Source organism: Neovison vison, chromosome 11, assembly GCF_020171115.1.
Source record: "Neovison vison isolate M4711 chromosome 11, ASM_NN_V1, whole genome shotgun sequence".
NCBI classification, from domain to species: Eukaryota; Metazoa; Chordata; class Mammalia; order Carnivora; family Mustelidae; genus Neogale; species Neogale vison.
The window spans coordinates 195,641,409-195,656,509 of NC_058101.1; the positions used below are offsets into that span (position 1 = coordinate 195,641,409).

At 49.1% G+C, this 15,101-nt stretch overlaps 1 protein-coding gene and 1 long non-coding RNA gene across 6 annotated transcripts in view; one reads left to right on the plus strand and one right to left on the minus strand.

Annotated features, from left to right (window-relative positions):
- Positions 1–769: 769 nt before the first annotated feature.
- On the minus strand, positions 770–2,859 carry LOC122889961. The gene is made up of 2 exons (XR_006381006.1): positions 2,731–2,859; positions 770–2,450 (listed from the first exon to the last, which is right to left on the minus strand). It is a non-coding gene; the product is annotated as an uncharacterized LOC122889961 (long non-coding RNA).
- Positions 2,860–3,066: 207 nt separating this feature from the next.
- The window catches only part of RBPMS (RNA binding protein, mRNA processing factor), a 172,315-nt gene continuing 160,280 nt past the window's right edge, over positions 3,067–15,101 (plus strand). Inside the window, exon 1 of one of the 5 annotated variants that reach the window (XM_044225554.1) lies at positions 3,067–3,588. In XM_044225554.1, the coding sequence (XP_044081489.1) occupies positions 3,523–3,588 (66 nt within the window). In that variant the 5' untranslated portion in view covers positions 3,067–3,522. Of the gene's footprint in view, positions 3,589–4,412; positions 4,490–15,101 lie in introns of those variants that run through there. The other 4 variants (XM_044225555.1, XM_044225559.1, XM_044225557.1 and 1 more) reach the window with 4 other exon arrangements.

The window sequence follows — 15,101 nt, forward strand, 5'->3', positions numbered from 1 at the left end:
TTTCGTGGCCATTAGCCCTATTTTTCTAGGATATGGAATCCCTTTGTTGTCTTGGACCTCATGGTGTGTCTGGAAGCTACTCAGTGCTACTGAGTGAGATCTCACTTTTGAAACGTTCTTTAGAGTAATCAACAGGCCATAAGGATCATTTATATCCTGAGTGATGTTTTTCCTCTCACTTAGGCTTCATAAACAGTCAAAGTCTATTTACAGATTTTCGGGGGCGGGGGTTGTTAGTAATATGTGACCCTATTTTCTTCCAAGTCAGTCTACACCATTCTTCTTGGAAAGGACAGGAAACAGGAGTCCCTCTTTTCATGGTGTATCACCCCCATCCCCACAGGCTTTTCTGAAAACACCTTGAATTTCATGTTCACCACTGATAGGCCTCCCTGCTGTACGGTTAACTGCCTGATGCATCAGACGACTTGTTGAGCGGGGTGATTTTATTTTTTATTTTTGAAATCTCAACAGCTGCCTCATTCTGAGCAAGCTCTCTATCTAGGTAGGGTCTCCCCCTGCAAAATAGTGACTATAGACCACTACCATGAGTCTGCCTAGTTCCCTTGTGGTGGCTCTTCATGCTGAGACACGTCTAACTCAGGCCCTCCTGCAGGGTCTTGGAAGGATCTGATGTCATTCAAGGCTGAAAATCAATATCTGATAAGACTTCATGTGTTCATTCAGTCAAACACAACCACTGAGTGCCTACTATGTGTCGGGCATTGTCTAGATGCTGGGAACACAACAATGACCGATCAGACAAAAATCGTCTCATAGCTCCGATTTTCATTTTTTTATCCCAGAGGCTTTTGACTTTTAACAATGGACAAAAGTGCTGGCTTGGCTGAAAGACAAGGAATCAGGTTCTACGCTTGGAAGGAAGCCAGATCCCCCTGGCTGGGGTCGCAGCCGCATCCTGGAATCAGACATCTTCCACCTACTCATAAGTGGCGTCCGACTGCAACCATCAATGACTAGATCAATTGTCATTTTTCTTGGGCCTTTGCCAGGCTCCAGCAAGACAATATCTTTCTGTGGAGTGTTTCAGTACCGGGCAAGGGCCAAGGAGAGCAGAGTGCGGGCAGCATTGGCGGCGTGGGGGCCCGAGCCCACCACTCAGTCATTGCTCAGGAAGACACTGCCCCCTGGTGGCTCCTCCTGTAACTGAGGGAGTGGAAAGGGCTGTGTCCAGGTTTCCAGATTAATTGTGGCCCTTGCCTTTTCTAAACTTCAGTTGCAAGTTCAACAGATTCTTGGCTTATTTTCATCCAGGATACACTCCCCGCCCCCCATAGAGAGACAGGACATCATGACAGCAATTAAATCTATTTACCAAAATCCTCAGACTCCCCCCACCCCCTCACGCCAAGGAAAAACCCAATAGGTGAATGGAAGTTATCACCACTCTTCCCCCCTCCCCCTCTACAATGCTCTTGACGCAAGTATTTTCGTTGCTTCCTGCGACTTGAACCAGGATCCCTGATCACGGTGCCGTGGAGTTGTTTTGGGAATCCTGTCTGCAGCACCGGATCAAACTCCCGAAAAGCAAGAGCCTTATCTTCATCCCCACCCCCATCCCACTCCCAGGAGCACTTAAACCACTATAGGGTGAAGAATGTCTGGGGGAGGGGGAGCAGAGAGAGATAAACAGTGAAGCAAGCAAATAAACAAAAATTGTGATTGGTGCTGTGAAGAAAGGAACAGCGTGCTGTGGGAGAGAATTCCTGGGCGTGGGAAGTGAGGGAGAACCTACTGATACATGCAGTTTTAAATTTATGTGTTTATGACACCGGAATGGAGAAGCTCCCTACGGCCCCCGAAAAAATGGAAAATTTCCTTAATAATAACAGTAGCTTCCAAGTTCCTGCAAACCTAAAGTGGGCAGGCATGGGTGCTGCATGCTATAGGTCCACCGACCTGTCATCTCCTTTAATTGCAACCCCCTGGGAGGTAACTCTAACTACTCCCATTTCACAGGTGAGGAAACAAAACCACGCAGTCCTCCCGAGCTGGCGCATAAACAAGGCGTTGTGTGCTGACCTCCCAGAATGCTGAGCCCTCTTCCTTCCCTAAACCGCTTTGACCCTCTGAAGATCATCCGTGTTGGTCTCCAGTTCGGCTCCCTGGGAGGAACAGTCACTTAGCCAACAAGTATTTATTGAGTGCCTACTGTATACCAGGTAGCGTATTTAAATAGCAGCGGGGTTATAATGATAAAGAGGGCACGGTGTTGTCTTGCGGGAAGGCTCTCCCAGAAGAGTAAGGGAGGCAGCCAGGTAAACAATCAATTCCAGGACGGTCTGATGAGGTGAGAGGAGCCTGAGCAGGGCGGCCCGTGAAGCCTAGGAGGGAGCCGAGGCCGTGCGGGGAGGCTGGGAGGTTTGGGAGGACCCGGCTGCGCCCGGACGTCGCTCGTTCTCTCGCATCCTGTCATTTCGAGCTGCCCACTAGGAAGGGAGGAAATAGGTCTGAGCCGGTCCTGAGAAGGAGGGGCAGGCGCGGGGACAGGGGTGCGAATCCCCGCGGGAAGCAGGCTCCCCGCAGTAGCCCGTCACGCTTCCCGGGCGTCGCGCTGGCTCCCCGAGGCCCCGCTCCGAGCTGGCGCGCACCGCCACGCGAGTCCGCCAACTCCCCACCGGCCGGGCCGCCGGGGCCCCCACGGGCCGAGGAAGCCGGAGGACCCGGCCTCCCTCCCTCCCGCGCCTCGGCCCTCGCCCTCCGACCTACCGCCGAGTCGGGGGGCTGGGGTCGGCCGCTTCCGCCTGCGGCCCGCGGCCCCTCCCCGGCGCGCGCCATCCGGCCGCGGGGCAGCCCCTCCTCCCGCGGGGGGCTTCTCCGTCCCGCGTCCCGTCCCTCCGGGCTGAAGCCGGCAGCCCACGTCTAGGGAGGGCGGAGGGGGGAGGAGGAGGAGGAGGAGGAGGAGGAGCGGGAGGAGAGAGGGGAGGGAGGAGAGCGAGAGAAAGGGAGCCGCTTGGATCCCGTACTTCCCAGAGCCTGCCTGGAGCGCGCACTCAGCGGCTCTCCGGGTCCCAGTGTCCCAGCCGCGGCCCGCGCCCCGCACCGCCGCCTCCCTCGGTCTGGGCACCCCTCGCCCCCTCCCTCCGGCCCCCGCCAGGCTCGGGCAGCGGCCGCCCCCAGCCCCCGCTCGGCCACATCCCCAACTCTCCGGGCTCCCTCCTGGGACGCGCGCCCTCGCCCCATCCTTTCTTCCTTCCTTCCTTCCCTCGCGCCCGCCCTCCCTCTCCAGGTCTCCCTCCCGGGGCCCGATTGTCTCCGTCCCCTGCCCAGCCGGCCCGCGCCGCGCCCTGCCCGGAGTCTCCCTCGCACTTCCTGGGTCGCCCGGCGCCGCAGTCTCGCCTCGCCCCGGGAGCCCGAGCCGCCGCTGTCCCCGGCTCCAGCCCCCGCAGCCCGCGGCGCCCGCCCGAGGGAGCCCCGGCGCCCGGGGAAGGGAAAAGTGGGCGAGCGCGCCCTCGCCCAGCCCCGCGCCCCAGCCCTGCCCGGCGAGGAAGGACCGGGAAGATGAACAACGGCGGCAAAGCCGAGAAGGAGAACACCCCGAACGAGGCGAACCTTCAGGAGGAAGAGGTACTGCGGGGCTCGCAGCGGCGGGGGTACGGCCCGGGGCGCCGGCCGCGGGCTTCCTCCCGCGTGCGGGCGGGCGGGCCGGCGGGGCGCGGGCGCCGACCCCGGGGCGCCGCAGTCCGGGGTTTGGGAAGTGCCCTCGCCGCGAGGCACAGCCCCACACTCTGGCCCCGGGAAAGGGGGGGGGGGCTCTTCCGAGAGCGTGTTTTTGTGGGTTCCTAAAATTGCGTAACTTTGAGGACTTTTCGGAGACTTTTGTAAGTATAATGCTCAGCTTTGTTTGCGTGGGATTTTAAAAGCGGAATCGAGAGCTGACTCCTGGGTGACCTCCATTTATGGGGACCCGGAGGGTCAGGGCTTAATTCTGCGACGGGGGCCGGAGGTTGGGTGTGTGTGTGTGTGTGTGTGTGCGCGCGCGCGCGCGGGGTGGGGAAAGAACTCGGGGAAAATTCTCGTGAAAAGACACCTTCGGTTCCCTGCCCCCTCTCTTGCAGTGTTAAAAAGTTCTTGGTGAAATATCTTCCCAGCCGAGGCATTTTGGATTAATAGATAACTCATCGGCTGCATTCTTTTCTGATGAGTCAAAAGACCCCGAATGTGGGTGATTAGGTTTTGTCAATTTAGGGGTGATGTAGGGGGGGGGCATGGGGGGAGCCGAAGAAAAGAGTTCAGAAGTTTACAGTTGACCAAGCGGTCGTCTGGGCTGTTTTAATGGGATTTTGACTTCTGAGCGTAAATTTAGGTGGTGTGTCCGTAACAACGTTAAAAATGTTGCGGCGGGCGGCGGTGCCTTCCGTAGGTAGAAACAAAATTTAACCGTGGGAGGGAACTCCTGAACAGACGTTTCAGAATTTTGTAGATTGGCTATTTGTGGTGTCCTTTGAAAATGGCTTTGTTCCTGCAGGTACGTTACCCGGAGTCCAAGAAACAATAACTTTTTTCGCCTACTTTTTTTTAGGATCCCACATAGCTGGGATCTTAAACATTCTGGAAAGAACTTGAGTGTAGATGCAGGAAAGTACGCATCTAGATATGACCTGTAATGTATTCTTAGAGGTCTGGCGTTCCACTGTATACGCTTAACAGGATGGTAAACTGATTGCAAGTCGGTTAGGATGTTGAGATTATTATGGAGATAATGTATTGCGTGCAAACTGAGATTCTGAGAGTGAAACCGAACGTTGGGGAGGATTTATTTGGTTCTTGTAAGTCTTCAGTACTTGGTCCACTTGTGAAAGGGAACTATTTAATGAAGATAGAGGGACCTAGGACCATGCAAATCAATGCAAAACACTAGATTTTACTCTTAGGTTGTATGGGGCAACCCACCTGAATCGCGGAAAGCTGAAAATTTGCTTTCACAGCTGAGGGTAACTGCGCTTTTTATTACAAACTATTATTCTGAAAAGCGTTATTTACATGCTAGTTCTTTGGAGCGACTGAGGGTCCTCCCTTTTCAGAGGGAAGGAGACCTGAATTGCAAGTTCCACTTTTTTTCTTGACTCTTAACTGGCTGCTTTGCTATTTATTTTCCCTGCCCTTGAAATAAAATTTTAAAAATGACAAGTGTGCTTCTCTAAGGAGTTGCTATATTTAACTAATTCACCTAAACACACCAATTGCTTCAGAAACCTTTCTGTTTCACTTAGAAGGGCAGTCTGTTTATTTCTAAGGGTAGGAATGTATTGTGCGAAACCCTCTTTCTCTGCTCCCCCAGCTGAGAGCTCTTTGTAAATGGAAAAAGTTAATCAGGCAGACCCAAAGGCCTTTTTTTTTTTTTTTTCTTTTGGTAGGTAGCAAAAGAGGTTTAAGTGTTCAAAACCATAACCTACTTGAGGAAATTAAGTAGAGAAAAATCCCATTTCTTTGACTTAACCCATCTCTGCCTCATGCGGCCAGGACTGGGGGTGTTGTGTTGTTGGTCCTGTTGGTAGGGCGCCTTAATGTGTGATGTTGTGTACCAGCAGAATCATAGGTGAGCTTACTTCCTGCCTCTCAACCTGCTCTGTTGTCCTGACCACGTTCCTTTTCAGGAGGCAATGGCATGTGGCTCTTTGATGGGTCAGCAGTTTTGGCGAGACAGTTATTTTAAAACTCAGTGGACAGTTAAGATTTTAGAGCCCAGGTCATATCAGAGGTGGAGTCTATAAAGATAGACACCATGAAGAGAAAGGGATTAAAATGTTAAACATTCAGGAAAAGAAAGGAAATAGGCTTTGAGTGATCCAGGTAATTTTGCACTAATTCCCTGTTTTGAGTTTGTTTTGTTTTTGATAAACTCTACACCCCCCCAACCCTGAAAGCCACAAGTAAAATAAATATGGTATTTGGGGAGTCCCATTAATGTGCTCAGCATTATACAAAAACCACCACCCTGGACCCTTTCCCTGCCCACCCAGCGATCAGCAATTTGTTCTCAAACACATTTAAAAGCCTTGACTGAGGACTTCAGTAAACAGAACACACACATATAAAATGTATATACACATAATGACAAGAGGGGAAAAATGTGTTTTGTTGTTGTTTCTGGTGGCCATTGAGCTGACTTGGAAAAGCAAGGCCAATCATCATCAAGAGAAAATAGTTTATTTCCTAGAACATCAGGGCAATTTAGGCTCTCTCTACCACTTCAGAGAATCCAAGGGTTGGGGTTTTTTTTTTTTTTTTCCCCTCTCTATTTTTTAAATGAGTTCCTTTTCTCTTCCAGTACATTTTAGCCCTGTAGGAGAGCTTTTAAAGCTTACTCTGAAATAATTGATACTGAGACATTTACTTAGTTCCAACTGTATAGACTGAACAGCCCAGGGTTTAGGAGAATTTCTGTAGCTTTTTGAGGTTGGAAGTTTGAAAACTTGGACAGGACAGACTTCTGCTTTGGATAGTATTTAAAGCTTTGAGGGAAAATTCTGAAGATTTGGCTAGCTGTAGAAGAGATAATACATCTGGCTTCCTGTGTTCTGTATATGTGTGTTTGTCTACAACATGGCCCCCCCTTTTTTTTTCTTTAAAGATTTTATTTACTTATTTGACAGAGATCACAAGTAGGTGGAGAGACAGGCAGAGAGAGAGGAGGAGGAAGCAGGCTCCCTGCTAAGCAGAGAGCCTGATGTGGGGTTTGATCCCAGGACCCTGGGATCATGACCTGAGCCAAAGGCAAAGGCTTTAACTCATTGAGCTATCCAGGCACCCCATGCAACATTGCCCTTCAAAGAGAAGCCGTTGTCAAAATCTTTAACTGGGATCTGAGATTTATAGGGCTTATGTATAGGGCATTAGATAATTTCTTAAATCATTTTACAGTTGATAAAACCCTAGAATTTTCTGTCTTGACTTTGGACCAGGCAATATTCTCTTTAAACACCTTTGGCAGTTTGACCTGGACCAGACTTTATTAAAATTAGTAGATCTGCATAGAAACAGACTCTGGTTGTCTTGTTGAGTTCTATGTCTCGAGACTTTTTTCTACCTGGTAGTAGAGAGAAATTTGTTTTTGATCACTTAATTAAAAAAAAAAATTTAAATCAGATAAATATGTAATTTGGTTTTGCTTTTACTTTTATCCGGGTCCTTGAGCATTTTTCAGGCTGGTCACAAACATTTTCTAAAAGGTGGTTTATTGGAGTGGTAAATAGCAATTTTTCCTTAAACTGATGTGCACTTTCTTGTACTTAAAACTCAAAAAGCAAAAAACTTGGCATTGTTGGGATATTGACTGAAAAGATGTTTGGCAGATGTTGGGCAGGAATCGTGTAAAGTTGGTTCTTCACAAGCCAGTACAAATCTTTACCTCACTTTCCTTTTAAAGTGCTTAGTGGGGCGCCTGGCTGGCTGTCAGTAGAGCACGTGACTCTTGATCTCCGGGTCATGACTTTGAGCCCCTGGTTGGGTGTAGAGCTTACTTAAACTTTAAAAAAAAAAAAAAGTTGCTTTGCAATCTTGCCCAGATATTGGGGTCATGAAGAAAATTGTTTTCTCCGGGGCGCCTGGGTGGCTCAGTGGGTTAGGGCCTCTGCCTTCGGCTCGGGTCATGATCTCGGGGTCCTGGGATCGAGCCCCATGTCGGGCTCTCTGCTCGGCGGGGAGCCTACTTCCTCCTCTGTCTCTCTGCCTGCTTCTCTGCCTATTTGTGATCTGTCAAATAAACAAATATTTTTTAAAAAACAGTTTTCTCCAATTGGCCCCCAGAAAGGGTCAGTTTGTAGCAGCCTCGGGCTTTCAGATGGGCATGAAACTAATCTACATTATGACTTGGGCAACATATAGAATCAGAATAGTGCTATACAGTTTCGACTATGTCTGGAGGCTCTTACTGCAAGTCAGATTTAATGCAGCAAAACCTATTTCAGCCTTCGAATAGGCTTTGGGGATCCTTTTAAAAGGAAAGCACAGTGACTTCCTACTCAGATGCTTAAGAAGCCTGCAGATAGGGCATGCGCTTTTGGGCTGTTTTTCCAGGAGTGGTTTTTAAAATTTCCCTCATAAGCCCTTGAGCTCCGGTGCAGTCTTTGTGTCCCATGGCATTTTGTTTGTTGGGTGGATCGTTTGATAGGGTGCATGTTCTTTCCCAGAGTTGCTTTTGTCCGGTATTTGTGGGTTTGTATTAATTTGTGCTTCAAGGACAGAATTTGGGGTGGGTGATGGGGCAAGTAAGTGATCGCTGGTACATTGCAAGGTGACGCAAGCCAGTGCGGCTTTCTGGAGGACTTCGGCGTTATGTGGCAAAATATGTTCATGAATTAGTTACTTTCTAAAAAATTTTTTTTAATTTTTTAATATGAATTAGTTCTGATAGTGAACGTTCATGAAGACTCTTTAGTGTCTTACCCAGGGAGGTCGCTACGTAAATCATGCTTATAATTTGTGAAAGAGAATAGCAGCCACAAAAAGCCATGCTTTTAAAGGATGTATGTGTATATGGATACATTTATTTTTGTTCTTGTTGGCGCAAAGTAGCAGAAATGCGTTCTCTTACTGTTCTAGAGGCCAGAAATCTGGAATTGAAGTGTCCCCATTGCCTCATGCCCTCTGAAGGCTGTACGGGAGAATCAGACTTTTTCTTCCCAGCTTCTGACAACATTTTAATTGAGGGCATAATGGTTAATATTATGACATTAAAGAAAACAGATGTAAAAGTTCTGTGTGATGACAGTTCTTTAAAAAAAAAAACAAAACCCAAATAGGAAAAAAAAAAAGAACAAATATAATAAAAATGATTAGATTTTTACTTTGTAATGCTTTTCTATGCTTTCTGAATTTTCTTAAAATGAACATGTGAACAAAAACGTCCAAAAAACCCCCCAAACAAACCCAACTGTCTTTTTGAGTATTCCATGACATTTCTTTGCCCTATCTGTAGATGTCACAAAACCATTGGTTTGGTCCTGTTTCCTTTTGCTCACAAGCCTTGCTGTGGAAGCGGGCCTCTTCAGTTCCTCGGAGCCCTTCTCTAATACTGATCTCACCCATTCCTTCTCTCCTGGCTCATTTCAGGGACCATTAGCTGCTCACCGTGTTCTAACGTGGTTTCTCAGTGCATCCTTGTACCATACCGCTCGGTCCTCTGATGGGTTCTTCAGCACTGATCTGGTCTCTGGACAAGAGAGTCCAAACTTGACAGTTGTCCTTGCCCTCCTGTACCCCCATGCTCTGTAAACCATTCGCTTCAACCATCTTTTCCCTCTTGATCTAGCTTGAGCTGCTTTCAAGGCAGGAGCTGAGTTTCTGCCTACACTGTGCAGCTTTCCGTCACCCAAAGGTTCCATCCCAAAGAGATGGCTGTCCTCAGAATTCTGGTAGCGGTGCTTTGCTCTCTCCAAGTCCTGGATCATTATTACCGTCTTTTGTGTATTTTTTTTTTTTAAAGATTGATGCCACCTTGTCACCATATTCCCAATATTCAACTCCCACCCAAATATACTACTCCAATACCGGGTGGATATCGCACACACTTATTTATATGTATGCATAGAATTCTTTATAAATGCGTAATCTGAAACAGGAGATCCCCTTATGGGAAGGGCTGGTGAGGATGACTTGGTACACCGGATCAGCTGGGAAATTACGTCCCTCCACCTGCTACCCGCAGCCTCCACTTGCGTGTGCCCGGGGCCGCCGATCACCACGGCACGCCCGCTTCTCAGGTGCGTTGTTTGGTCTTCACCTCTAGAATTTGGTCGGTGCCGTGGAACTCTGTGTGACCTTTTGGACGCGGGCTTCTGGAAGCTTTGGCGAGGTGGAAGAGGACGGAGCTCCCTGTGTTCCCAAACAAGCCTGCTCTGTATGACAGCCACTTTGGAATGTTTGTGTTCAGTTTCATTTGGCACCTTAGTGTCTGCCTGGGGGAAGGGGAGAGGGAATGCAAATGTTCCCCCACCCCCCTCCCCGAACTGTGCTTGCTTTGGTCAGAGAAAAAACCGAGGAAGGAATGAGGGAATGACCCTTAACAGATGGAGCAGAAGTGGCTGCCGGGCTCCGTGGGCTGGAGGCCAGCAGCGACAGGGTATTTAAATTGATGCTGTGATGGGCGGATGTCCTCCTGTGATGGGGATGCCTTCCTTGATGTGTGGGGAAGACTGGGGTTAGGACTCCTTGCACCCCCATCCCTATCTTTTTTTTTTTAAAGATTTTGTTTATTTATTTGAAAGAGAGAGAGAACGAGAGAGAGCATGAGAGGAGAGAGGTCAGCGGGAGAAGCAGACTCGCCACTGCAGGGAGCCTGATGTGGGACTCCGTCCTGGGACTCCAGGATCATGACCTGAGCTGAAGGCAGTTGCTTAACCCACTGAGCCACCCAGGCGCCCCTCCCATCCCTGTCTTGAAAGAGTCCTGGGAGAAAATTGCAAACTATTTACGTGCATCATTGGGGGGTGGGGGGCATGGTTGCATAGATTTGGGGCTCATCGCTGAAGTTGTTGCCCTGGCTCGTTGTTTTTGTGATAGAGGAAGAAATACTGGGATATTTGACCCAGGGCGGTTCTCCAAAGTCTTTTTCATCTGTTCACTCCAGAAGTAATGATGGCTAACTTCTGAGTATTTACTTCTGGTTATGTACGGGGTACTGGGCACTTTATGCACAAACTCCATTATTTTATCCCCACAGTGAGCCGAGGGAGGGGTTACCATGGTGATGAGCCTCGTCCTACGGGAGGTGACCTGGAGTGGGAGCTGGTGGGCGGGGCCGGAGGGGGGCCACGGGGGCTAGTGCTGTGGGCCGCGTGTGCCGGGCTGGGGTGCGGACGGCCGGGTGAACAGGTGGGTTGATGCAGGGGCTCGAGGGCTTGAGGGTGTCAGCGTTGGGAACACAGCACTGCCAGGATGGGAGGGTGAAGGCCTCGCGTCAAAGAGCTGACATTCGAGTAAAGGTTCTCCGTGAAGATTCTTCCAGATGAGGAAGAGGTTGAGACCGTGCGGGGGAGGATTGGCCTGTGTGGAGACCCAGGCTTGAGAGAAGTTGGGGGGACAGCAAGCCAGGCATGGCAGGAGAGGAGGGGAAGTTGAGGGCAGGGCTGGGGAGCCCCTGGTGGGGGAGAAGGCAGAGCAGCCTATCATGCTGGGGGATCGGACTCCAGCCTGTGGTTGGATGTGCCCTGCCATGCAGCTGGGACCTGGCACTCTGGAACCTTCCAGAGAGAAAGGGGATGCAGCAGGTTTGGGGAAGAATTGAGAGAGAAGACGAGGCTGGTCCTGCAAGGATCCTAGTCTCTGAGGAAAGCAGCGGCGATGTGGCCGCAAGTATTCTGGGACCTCAGTCCCTGTCAGCGCAAAGGAGCGATGCGGAGTTGCATTCTGGAAGCTTCTCAGAGTTTCTCCTCTGGACGGCCAGCCAGATGGTGGTCCTATTCATAGAAGTAGCAAATTGAGTGGTGGAAAAGGGCAGAGAAGGCCGTGAGGAGGTGAAGGTGGTGGGGTTAGAGATAGCGAGGAGCGATCTGGTCCTGGAAGCAATTTTCAGTACAGTTTAAGGGTGTACGGCCTGTAATTGAGCAGGTGGGAGATGGGAAGGAGCGCCTGGAAAGCTGAAGGGCGGTGTGGGACTCCGGTTCCTGGGGAACTTGTGAGGGTAGACCACAAGAGCCAGATACATGCACCTGACACTTGAGGGTAGATAAAAACAAAACCGAAAACTTTGGGGGAAGGGGAAGACCTGGAAATGCTCAAAAAATTGAAACGGGCGCCTGGGTGGCTCAGTGAGTTAAAGCCTCTGCCTTCAGCTCAGGGCATGATCCCAGGGTCCTGGGATCGAGCCCCGCATCGGGCTCTCTGCTCAGCAGGGAGCCTGCTTCCTCCTCTCTCTCTGCCTGCCTCTCTGCCTGCTTGCGATCTCTGTCTGTCAAATAAATAAATAAAATCTTAAAAAAAAAAAAAAGAAAAATTTTCAAACCACTTTTTAATTTAGGAACATCAGAATGTATGCTGTATCCCCTACTGTTTAACCTAATAGCATTCAGTGCGCTGATCCGTTTGAAAGCCCGAGTGTGGGAGAGGAGCTTAGAAAAATCTAGGTGTATATAGTATTTCCCATGCACCTTTTTTTAAAATTTAATTTTGGCTTTCATCAACGGTCTCTGGAAATTGTTTTCCTCTATGCTTTGCAGTTAATTCTGAAGCTTTTTGCTTCTCCCGCTTTTCTTTTTCCAACGCTGTTCTCTAGCCTGGAAGGGAAAAATCAAACTACCCTAAGGTTTTTGTAGATGGATTTGGAAGGTAAAGGGGACAGACTTAGAGAAATGCTTCTCTCAGGGTTTTTGGTTCTTTTTGGACTTAATTGGGTGGGGAGTAAGAGGAGCCTTTTGCCAGACCCCAAACTCTTATTCTTCGGGTCCTCTTTTCCATGGATTCATCTAGTGCTTTCCTAAAAGTTGGGAAAGCTTGCTGCTTACAACTACGAGTCAACCCCTGAAGAAAGAAAGGCCAGTCTGGGAATTTAAGAAAAACAACCACCTGCATTCGTATTCCTCATAGGTTCCCCCCCCCCCCCCCCCGTGCACCCATTATGATGCAGTTTATGTAGAATCCTAGAGGGGGAACAAGAAAATAGCAGTAATAAATGCCAGTCACGCCGGGAGGATAGTTCCAAACTCCAGGTTGCACTAAGGCTTTGTCACACAAATTTAAAATGCCGCAGGAATGCTGACGCAGCCCACCTCCATCCTGAGGGCCCCCAGGATTTTGCAAAGGTTAAGAGAAATCTGGGAGTCTGAGAACTGAGGTGCATCTCCCCAGCCCGATGCACGTCAGTTAGACACGGGTTTCTGCTTTCTACTCCTCTTTAGCTCTCGTGGGTCAGTTTTGAAACGCCGTTCCTCTGCTCGTCCTGAATTTATGTCACCATGTAGATAGGCGGATAGGTGGCCAGCATTATCCCAAGAGAAATCCTAGAGATTAAAAACAACAACAACAACAAAACCCAAAGCAAAAACAAAACACACCTGCTTTTGCTTGAATCCCCAGGATTGTTTTGTGAGCGTTTCTGTCCTGCCCACCTCTATGGGATGGGCATTTGGGGCCTCCTGAGAGAAGGCACAGCACAGAAAGTGCTACCTTATTACAGAAGTACCAGAATTTCCTTTGTGTCTGAGGGGAAGTGCTAGGAAAGTGTAATTACTTTCCCCAGCATGTGTGATTTACAGGACTTAAAAATGTGTGATTTTCCGAAGAGCCGTCTCTTTTTAAATATCCCTCTAGAAGCCAACAGGATGTGTTTGGGGGCCGGTGAGGGTCTCTGTCTCTAACACACACACACACACACACACACACGCACGCGCGCACACACACACACACACTCACACTCTCTCTCTCTCTCTCTCTCTCTCTCGCTCCCTCTTCCCTCTCTCTGTCTCAGGCACATGCACGCACGCTTCTGTCCTGTGCCTGCCCAGGGATGCTGGGTGACAGGAGAGTGAAACCATTGGGAATTGCTTCTCCTTAAAGTCCTCTGGGCCTTCCTTATCAGCACAAAGAAACCTGCCATGAGCTGGAGTCCAGAGTTGATTCTGCCTCCCCCCCACCCCCGCCCCGCCCAGCCCCCCAACCCAGTTCCTTCTTTTCCAGGGTCTCCTGGTTGTTTCCCACTACTGAGCAAGGGACTGTTAGATTACTGAGACCATCTTGGTTGCAAAAACCTTTTTCCATCCTATGTGTTAAGAGAATTGGAGAGTTGAAGATCAGGTGCATACCCAAATGTAATTGAACTTGCAAAAGCTTTTATGGATTTTCTTTTTGCACGTTCCTTAAGCATTTACAGAGCAGTGTCTCCTCTGTTTTTGAAAAAAGTTGCACTTTGACAAACCAAATGAGGTGTGACCATCCCATGGTTTAGGTCTAAGAAAACTGAAGCTCTGAGAGATTAAGCAATTTGTCTGAAGTTTTAGTGCTGGTGGGTAAGAGCTTAAAATTTTTCCAGTGGTGCACGAGGTCCATGTGATCAGGGCCCTGCTGGTTTCTGACCTCATCTACCAGGAATCACAACCTCATTCATGCTTCAGCTGCTTGGGCCTTATTTAGGTATCTCCTACTTGCCCAACTTGTTTCTGCCTCAGGGCCTTTGTGTGTGCTTTTGGGTCTGCCTGAAAAATCCTACTCCCAGATATTTACATGGCAGCCTCATCCTTGTTGTTCCTTCAGAACTCCGTTCAGGTGTTACCCAGAGAGATCTACGCTCTCCAGGTTTAGAGTACCCCACATTCCCAAGCACTCTCCTATCCCTCTTTTATTTTCCGGGTCATTCTTACTCACTGACATTACTTAATGTGCTTGTCTTATACTCCTGGAATGTTACTCCCTGGCAGCAGGGACCTCTGTCTTGTTTAAGGCTGTAACCCTCAATGCCTAGAACAGTGCCTGGAACTGCCCAATGAATTTGTTAAGTGACTGGAATATGAACCAACCTGTCAAACGTGGGGCCCATGCAAGATGCCACCTTGTCATAAACCTTCTCCAGCAGTTTTGAATTAAATGTTGATTATCGCTGCCTTCGAGATGATCATTTCTGGATGCCCATTCCCACTTAATTACAGCAGAAAGTAAAATCCTCACATAGTTTGTAAGTCAGAAACTTTATTTATTTATTTTTTTTAAGTTTTTAATTCCAGCTAGTTAACCTACAGGGTTCTATCAGTCTCTGAGCCAGAAATTTTAGGTGGTACACGATTAGGTCCTTTGTCTGGGGGGATAGGTAGCGGTTTGGCACACATAAGGGAATCCTTGCCTTTGTCCAGTCAGAACGGAAACCTAGCTCAAAATTCCACAGAGCCGGGAGTGTGATGTGGGCTGGGCAAGGCGTGATTACGTAGAAGTAGGGCAAGATGAATTGGATTCCTGTTCTGCAGATGGGTCGGTGGGGTTGCAAAGGGTTAATGTTAATAACCCAGGTGGAACTGATTTGGAGATAGACTTAGCACTCTCCTTTGATTGAGTCTAGCCCCATGCTCCCCGCGCTTTCCTCCTCATGCCTACAACAGGCCTAGCTCAGGATAAGGCAGACTTTAGCCAGACCAATCCAGCCTTTAAGCACCTGT